The sequence below is a fragment of the Chinchilla lanigera genome, unplaced genomic scaffold (genome assembly GCF_000276665.1).
Source record: "Chinchilla lanigera isolate Chin_1 unplaced genomic scaffold, ChiLan1.0 scaffold00018, whole genome shotgun sequence".
Lineage (NCBI taxonomy): Eukaryota > Metazoa > Chordata > Mammalia > Rodentia > Chinchillidae > Chinchilla > Chinchilla lanigera.
The window spans coordinates 3,213,569-3,223,199 of record NW_004955419.1 but is presented as its reverse complement, the minus strand read 5'-3'; the positions used below and the strand labels follow the sequence as shown (position 1 = coordinate 3,223,199).

General features: G+C 37.3%; 1 protein-coding gene across 4 annotated transcripts in view; it reads right to left on the bottom strand.

The window, feature by feature from the left end:
• Window positions 1-9,631, bottom strand: part of Scai (suppressor of cancer cell invasion) — a 158,716-nt gene that overhangs the window by 73,261 nt on the left and 75,824 nt on the right. For all 4 annotated transcript variants that reach the window (XR_260604.2, XM_013513153.1, XM_005382478.2 and 1 more), the window contains one exon: window positions 1,346-1,477. Coding sequence is in view for 3 of the 4 variants with exons in the window: in XM_013513153.1 (XP_013368607.1) it covers window positions 1,346-1,477 (132 nt within the window). In the remaining variant the exon portion in view is untranslated. The remainder of the gene's footprint in view (window positions 1-1,345; window positions 1,478-9,631) is intronic.

Genomic DNA, 9,631 nt, shown 5'->3' with positions numbered 1-9,631 from the left:
CAAAATCTAGGCCTCCAAGCAAAGCTTTTGAATTGTAACTATAAAAAAAAGTTCTTTAAAAGTAATCTGCAAAGCAAAACTGATCAGAGCAGCGGAGCAGCAGTAAGACATAAGAACACTATCAGTGGAACTCATTTAACCAAAATTTACAAAGTGTCCACAGTGGGCATGACGCGGGCTAAAGGGCCAGAGGCACAGCGACAGACAAGGTTCTGCTCCTGGGGCATTTCATTTTATTGTAGGGGAGACATAATAAGCAAGTAACATAACCTGAAGGAGTGATAAGCACTATGAACAGAATTAAATGAATGTATGGACAGGAGAAAGAAAGAGCAGCTATAGAAAGGGTGGTCACAGAAGAGTCAGTCATCTAATAATCTTAGATTTGCTTTCAAACTGGAAGTATTTTTTAAAATAAATGAACTGCCTTAACAATAAACTCTGCCAGTACATTTCCAAACGTAGGGGTGCATAGTACAATTGCAAAACTTAGAAGAGAAAGAATGCAGTTAACTATAAAAATAACTATCTTTACCATCATTCACTATTAAACAAACATTCAGTAATAAAATCTGCTCACCCTTAGTATTCTACCTATTGCATGAAAAATAGGCTAAATCACATAAGTAAAACAAAAGGGTGCAAAATTATTTACTCATCACACACAATATACAATCAAAAACACATTTTGACAAACAAGGTCTGAGCTCCCATGTCACACACTACTCAAGTAAAAATAACACTGTCTAGAGCATCCCATTATTATTTTATTCAGCAAAAGTATTATACTAAAAAGAGAAAGATGAATTAAAAGAAACTAGTAAGTAAACAAATGTACAAAACTGCAACAAGCAGCTCCCCATTAATTGCATTTGCATTCCTGGGTTCCTTCGACCTCCTTCAGTATCCTAACATATAAAATCAAATGTAACCTAGATATGCCATGAGATATATATAACAAAACAGCTCTTCCCAACTTAAGTAAAACTGTTTTTCTCCTTTCCTACTGTTCATCTAAGAACAAACAGTGTCAAAGGAAAAAAAAAATCACCATAACTTCTAATAGAAATTTATATAACATCTACACATGACTTTTACTTATTTTTTTGTCATTTTGAAACAGGTTTTCATGATGCAGTTCAAGCTGGCCTTGAACTCTCTTTGTAGCCCACTTCAGTGTGGCCTCAAACTCACAGCAATCCTCCTGCCTCAGCCTCCCAAATGCTATGATAATAGGCATGTACCACCATGCCCAGCTATCCATGACTTTTAGAAACTTTCAACAAATCAGCCTGGAAAAAAAATGGCTTAACCAGACAAAAGTTTAAATGAACAGTCCACTAACCTTAACCCATTGAACAGTTGCTTAGATTTATCCAGAAGATAACAAAAATCTGTAACTGTTTTTCTTTCTCCCTGTGGGATGTCATCTTCAGCACCTCCAGAGGACATGATTTCTTTAATAGCAAATTCAGTCCTATAAGAAAAAACATACTCATTTACCCATCAGTGTCTTTTTCTCCAAGACAAATAAAGAATTTTTCTGATTACATACAAAGTATTTTAAGTATAAGATGTTGCTGAAAAAGTCTTGCATTAGTGGGAATGAAAACAGGTAGAACCATATTGGAAAGAAATTTAACAATATTCTTTCATCTAGCAAGTACTACTTGAATGCTTAATCTGTTTTACATGTTCCTCCGTATGGTTAACAATCTAAAATACCAATCCATGTCATCTCTTGTCCATTTGATTCAGTCTGTAAATACATCCTTAAAATGATCCTACAAATGGAGAAAAACATTTCCATATTTCACTATCACAGCAATTAAAAACTAAAAACAACCTAAAATCCCCAAAGAGGAACAGAGTTAAGTATTCCATAGAATGAATACTAATCATACCACAGTACCTTATTACTAACTTACGATTACATTTAAAATGAGGAAAGGCAGCTGGGTGTGGTAGCACACACCTGCAATCCCGGATACTCAGGAGACTATGGCAGGAAGATCCCAAGTTCAAGGCCAGCCTGGGCAACTTAGCGAGACTGTCTCAAAATTTTAAAAATAAAAATAAATATATAGGGTTGAGATATATTTCAAAAAATAATTTTAAAAGGCTGGGAATACAGCTCAGTGAGAAGGCCCTAAACTCAGTCTTCAGTTCCTAGTACAGCACTGGGGAGAGGAGGCTTGACAAATATACAGTATTTTATTGAATCTAAACTATCTCCATATGTAATCACTTTTATTAATCTGCTCTTTTTAAAATGGTAAGCTACGATAATTTTTTTCAACTCATTTGTTTACATACAGAAATACCTGGACAACAAAGGGAAACTGGGTCCCAACATGAGGTAAAAATACAGGCAGAGCATATAAGGGCTGGAAACAAGAACAGGAAGTTAAGGTGAATATTTTTCTCTCTGATATTGTCTTTAAAAGGCAAATGGGGCTGCAAGGCAGGAAAACTGTCCCCAAGCCTAGAGCTGTCAAGGGGCATCAGAGTACTGCAGGGTCGCACTGCAGCCAGCTAGATTCAGAGCCATTTACAACATGCATGGATGGCCCTGGGTGGTCCCTATGCCCACACATTCACAGGTACCTTCTTCCCTCTTACTTCAGTCCCTCAGTCCATGGATAAGTGCTGTACCCATAACATTATAAAGAGCTCTGACCCTTGGTATGTCTTGTATGTCACACCCACAACAAAACCTTTCCCTCATTCCCTAAACCCAGCAGGAGAGGTACAAACTAGGATGTCCCCCCACCGTGCTGCAGATCCTCACTGACCAAAGAGGCTAATGTCCCCAAGATATATGAGTTCATAGGAGAAAAAAAAGGCAAAGATTAAAATAAACATGTTCAATAAGAGAGAATGAGAAATAAAAGCAGGAATAAACTGTCATTATGAGAAAATAAAAATAGTACATACAAAAAATACAATCATTGAAACAATAAACTTAATAGATGAAAAGCTGAAAGGACACAGCTGAGTAAATTAATAAGCTAAAAATATCAGGCTTATGGTACCCTGCAACAGACATCTGGAAGAGAGAAAATACATAAAAAGAAAAATCAAGAGCTATGGAAAAAAGAAATGAGGGAAACCGACATCCACATAGTAGTATATAAAGAAGGACACAAAAAATGAAGGAAGGTAAGTAAAGACATACTTGCAGGAACAGTGACTGAATTTCCTAGAGAGAGAGAAAATACAGGACCACAAATTGAAGGGATTTAAAGAATGTCCATTTTAAAATTTATGAATGGATGGATGAAGGAATGCACAAATGAATGTGCGCCAGAGCTGGAAAAAATAAAATTTAAGAAATCCAGAGATATCCTCTTTCCGTCCTGAAAGATGCAGTCTTTAGCCCTGTCGTGTGGAAGCGCACAGGCGGCAGCCTCCTTGGGAGTGGGAGACGAGCAAGGTAAGAAGCTCCTACACACAGAGGGCTAACACACAGAATGCTGGAACACCAGCGAGGTGCAGAGGGCACCTGTTGAGGGAGGCTGAGAGGGAGAGAGAGCCCAGCAGGTAAGCCAGGCATCTCCACACATAAGGGTTTGGAAACGGCACCTGGAGGTTTGGTCTATAGTGAAGGCTGATCAACTCTGCCTTACTAAGGACAAGAGAACCCAGAGTTCTTGCTCTAAGTGAAGGGAGATACAAATATGGAAAGGGAAAAGGTTAGGATGAACCCTATGGATTGAAACTGGAGGTATAAATGGAATGACAGGATTTTAAGACTACAGACATAAATGTGAAGCGTGTGTGCACAGCAAATACACATACATACTCCTCAGCGCTGTAATTCCACACTGAGAAGACTCGAGAGCAGTGGTCACTTCCCCTCCCAATAGTATGAACACACCTAGCACTCAACTCCTGGCTTCTACTTCCATCCTTCAATAAAATGAATGAAAGCTCCTTGGAGAATTATAATTGGCCAATTACAGCACTAGGGCAGAAAAAACATAAGACGATCTGGAATATCTTATGCCAAAAAGAAAAAGTAAAGAATGATGGAGACAAGTCACAAGGACACAGGAACCAGCTGGAAAGAGACTCTGGCTACAATGAAATTAATTTCAGCATCAACACAAATAATGAGAGTAATACATTTTAAGCTACTGAATAAAATAGGAAATCATGGAGCAATAGCTATAAATAAATGGAAAGCGATAGTGAGTAAGATAGTTTTACAGTGCTTCCCCACAAAATATATGTTATGGTAAGTCCCCAACTTATGAACAATTTCCATTCTAGGAGACTATTCGTTAAGTCAGATGCGTTCGTAAGTCTGACTCGTTCGGTAAGTCTGACAAAGTGAGTCTTACACACCATTGACACAAATATACAATGTAAAGCATTAAAAAAAACACACACAAGAATACTGTAAATGAACTATTTTTACTTTAACAGTGACCATAAAACGGTGGCACAGTGCAACAACTGGCATACAGGGGACTGCATGGAGCAAAACGACAAGAAGAGAGTTACTAACTGGAGAAGGGAGGGTAGGTGGGAGATGGTGGAGCTCAAGGACATCAGCAACAGGAGATGGGGCAAGGGAATCTGGCCCACACCTGATCACTTTTACATTATGAAGGCTGGCTCTAGCCTTGAATCTGTCAAACCATCCAAGGCTGGCGGTAAAAGATGTACCCTGGGCATCCCATTTTTTTCAAGTCTTCAAATGGGCTTTTAGCTGTATTGTGAATAAGCATTAAGCTGAGTGGGACAAGAACGATGCTGATCCTGCAACCACACACCGAGAAGTTTCTCCATCTCCTGTATCACTTTACCGTGTTTTTTGGATATTGTTGTTGGATATTTGGATATTGTTGTTGATTTCACTGGCACAGCAGACTTCATGTTTGATGATCATGTTCTTGTCCTTCAGAATTGTGCCAATGGTGGAATGTTTCATGTTTTAAGAACAAGTGACGTCTACCAAATTTCCACCTCAGCCCAATCTCCTGAGTATTTTCATCTCTGTTTGCGTGTTATTGCTTTGTGCTTCCTAGCAGTCTCCTCCACACCACCACGGCTTTTCCTCTTGCTTCTGGACATCCTGGGCTCTGACTGAGCACTAAACTACTGTACACTACCACACTGTACAGTAAGCCCACAGCAGCGCAACTGTGACAATGTGCAAGAGATGTGTGAGCTGCTTCTGTGATTTGTTTGCATCTCTGAATGTTCACAATGAGAGATCCATTTGTATCTGTGAAAGTTTGCAACTCAAATGGTCCTAAGTTGGGGACTTACTGTAGTTTCAAAAGGAAAAGTAACTTTACAGCAGTAATACCTGGCAGATATCACCTTGATCAAGTGAGCAAAGTGAACACCATTATAAGACAGATCAAAGTCCTATACTATAAGAAGTGATGTTCCTGCCAAAGATCCATAACCTGAATCTAATCATGAGGAACCAACGAACCAAACTGGGGGGTATACTACAGAATATGAAACTGTAATTTTTTTTTTTCTTTTTTTGGTACTGGGGATTGAAGTGAAGGCCCTGACACTGAGCTACATCTCCAGCTTTTTCATTTTTTAATTTTAAGGCAGGGTCTTGCTAAGTCATCAAATTGCCCAGGTTGGGTTTGAACTTGCAATCTTCCTGCTTCATCTGTCCAAAGTGCTGGTATTACAGTCATGTCCCACTGTGCGCAGCATAATATATAATCTTCAAAACTGTCAAAGACTTTCCTCCCCCAAAAAAGGGAAGGACTCAGATACAATGCCTGATTCTGAACTGGATCATTCTGCTGTAAAGGATATTGCTGAGATTGCGGCTTAAGGACTAGATGCGAGTGATACATCAACACAGAAAAACTGTTAAATCTCAGCAGTAGTAAGCCAAATACAAACCTAATACATCAAAATTAGCAAATTTAAAAGTACATTAATTACAGCAGTTAAGTATGTACTGAAAACAACACATATGCAGAGAGGCTGTGTAAATTAGCTCAAACATAGGTTTCACTGAATGTATGAAGAAATACAGACTAGTCATTCTATTAGACTCAGAAATTATATTTTTGGAAATTTATCCTGCTGAAGATGTTCACCATCGTTCCCCTAAAACGAAACTGTTGAAGAATTGCTAGTCTGTTAGATAGCCTCTACATGGTATCTGTCATCCTTCAAAATCTGTCTGTCTCTCCAGTCTGACCTACCACTCACACATTATCACACATTACCTGGCACATTTCTTCAAAGTAGTTCCAACTATCTTGCAAAGGGTCAGGCATTATAAATATATAATAAAAAGATCTTCATATTGTTAATAATGCCCCCAGTGTTCTACATCATAAAAAACAATTTGTGTGTCAAGATTTTCTCAGTACACCTATTAAGTACTGTATAAGTACACTTATCCTTCTCTGTAACTGCCACTTATATTCTGCCTTAATATTACAGAAATATACACTCTACCTTCTAGAGTAACCACTACATTTTTTAAAACTGTAAAATATTAATAATATCAAAATAACAAAGTAGTTTTTGTAAATCAACCAAAGACTAAATCTAAAACTTGAAGAAGGTTCAGCACTACCCAGAACTTTCTCTGAAATAGACTATATCTTGGGCCACAAAGCATGGTACATAAGTACTTAAGGATTAAAATAAGCCAGCCAAAGAGAAAACAACAGAAAAGAATATAGAAAAGACAGGACAAACATCAGAAAGTATCATGGTACAATTAATACACAATTATGCCACCAGCTACAGAAAACATTGATGGAATAAGTAACACAATTCAACAAAGTATTATGAAATAGGTAAGGAAAATACTGCTATATCCGCAAAGGATTAAAACAGTTGAAAGCTGAAAAAAATACTTTACAAACATTATCCAAAAGTGAAAAAGTAGAACTAAGTTATTATCCGGCAAAACTGATTTTTAAAAAAATCAGCAGCAATGAGAATATTTCATAGTCAAAAACGTTCAATTAAACACAAAGAATATAACAGTTCTAAAAATTGTACAAATCTAATATCACCTGAAAATATATAAACAAAATTGAATGAAACTAAATGAAGCAATAGAAAAATTCATATTCATAGAGATTATGTGAAATTTTAAAATATATCCCTCAATAACTGAAAAAGAATCAGAAAAAAAATAAGATTTTTGAATCATTTCTTAGTCACCACTTATCATCTAACTGAAATATAGAGAATACTTAAAACTACAGAATGTTTTTACATATACATAGAACAATTATAAAAATCAATTCTATGATAGATATAAAATTTTGTTTTGTTTTGTTTTGGTTTTGGTTTGTTTTGTTTTTTGAGATGGGAGTCTCGCTCTGTAATTCAACCTGGCTTTGAATTCACTATGTAGCCCAAACTGGCCTCACACTCACAGTGATCCTCCTGTCTCAGTCTCCTAAATGCTGAGATTACAGGTATGTACCATCACACCTAGCTTATGCTAGATATAGAACAAGTCCTGACAAGTTGCAAAGACCTGAAATCAAAATATGCTTGCTAGTCACAGTACAAATAAATGAGAACCCAATAGACAAAATATAATTGGAAAAATCCCTCCATTTAGAAATTTTAAAGTATTCATATAAATAATTTATGGGCCAAATAAGAAATCGTAATAAAAATTTAAAATAGTATAAACTGATAATGAAAATTAAAGCTGGTGGATTCAAATAAATCTATGCTTTGGAAGCCAGCCATGGTGGTGCATGCCTGTAACCCCAGCACCTGGGAGGCTAAGGTAGGAGGATCACTGCAAATTCAAGGCCAGCCTGGGCTCCAAAGTGAGTTCAAGGCCAGCCTGAACTGCATAGCAAAACCTTGTCTCAAAAAGACTACAAAGAAAAAAAAAAAATCTGAGAAAAATGTATAGCCTTGAAATATACATGTTAAAAAATGACTGTAAAAAGAACAGTAATATAAGCAGCCAGTAAAGCCCAAAGAAAGAGGGAAAGAAACAGAAGAAATGAACTAACTATAAAACGTACAATAAATTTAACGCAGCTAAAAGTTGCTTTTTATGTTTTTTTTTTCTTTTTTGATACAGGACTCACTAGGCAGTCAGGTGGCCCTTGAACTCATGGTGATGCTCTGCCTCAGCCTCCTGAGGGTTGGATTACAGACATGTACCACCACACGTGTGCTTAGCATCTTACACTGGGTAAGATCCCCAGTGCCACAGTACATACATACATACATTCATACCTACAGCTCTGGCAAGAGTGAGAAAGGAAAAAAACAGAATAACTAATATAAAAAATAAGAGGGTGTAACTACTGTACATACAATAAAAAGATGGTAAGAATAGTGTGCATAAGGCTGGGGATATATGCAATCAATCTGAACGTTCAGGTGAAACAGACTTACAGTTTAGCTCTAAAAAGTCCCCCAAAATCTGATGTGTCCGGAGGTACGGCTTTCAGAAGGTGTGTGGATCCTGGGAGCACTCTGCTGCTCATGAATTAATCCACTGATGAGTCAGTTCATAACTGAATGTGCGTTAGGAGGCGGGGCTGCTCGGAGGCGGGGCGTGACCCAGAAGGGCGTATTCTGGTCCCCAGCCCCTCTTCTCCTTCTCTGTTTCCTGCCCACCATGGGGTGAGCAGCGTCCTCACCTGACTTGACCATTACTCGGTCTTGCCTAGGAGCAGCCAGCTCTGAACCAAACCCACTGGAGAACTCTGAGCCAAATAACCCTCTCCTTTAAGTTCTGGGTGTCGGATACTGTGTTCCTGCAACAGGAAAGTCACTAATACACAGACAAAAACTGAAACATTTTTAACTAAAGTCGGTAGATAATTTGAATCATTCCCCATTAAAGAAATTGACAGCCTAATTGAAAGCCTACCACAATGAAAGCTCCAGGACCAGATGGTTTCATCAGCAAACCATGTAAGACATTTAAAGAAGAAGAAAAAAATGCCAATCTTAGACAAGCTTTTACAGAGTATGGAGGAAGGAACATTTTTCCATCTCATTTTATAAGGCTAACATTACTGTGATTAACAAAGATATTATGTGAAAGGAAAATTACAGGCCATTCTCACTAATGAACATAAATGCAAATGTACTAAACATTAGCAAATCTGATTCAGCAATCTATAAAAAGGACATGACAAAACTAGGCTTATTTTAGAAATGTAAAGTTGATTTGATATTTGAAAATCAATCACTGTAATCACTACGTAAATGAAGAAGAAAAATCATTTAACAGTTGCTCAACAGATGCACAGCACACATTTGGTAAAATTTAATATTGACTCAGAAATTAGAAAAAAAAACAGGAAACTAGGAACAGAAAGAGAATTTCCTATGCTCATATATATTTTAAAACTACATCAAATATCATGCTTTTTTATGAAATGTTGATGTATTTTCCCATGAGACTATGAATACCTGCTATCATCAGGGCCACTAATATACTGTTGTTGTTGTTTTTTTTTTTGGTTTTTCTCCGAACTCACGACCTTGCGCTTGCCAGGCAGGCGCTTTTGCCACTGAGCTAAATCCCCAGCCCCTAATATACTGTTAAATAAAGAAAAAGTGAATAAGGAAGAACATAAGGGCTAAAAGACACACACACACACACACACACACATATATATATATATATATA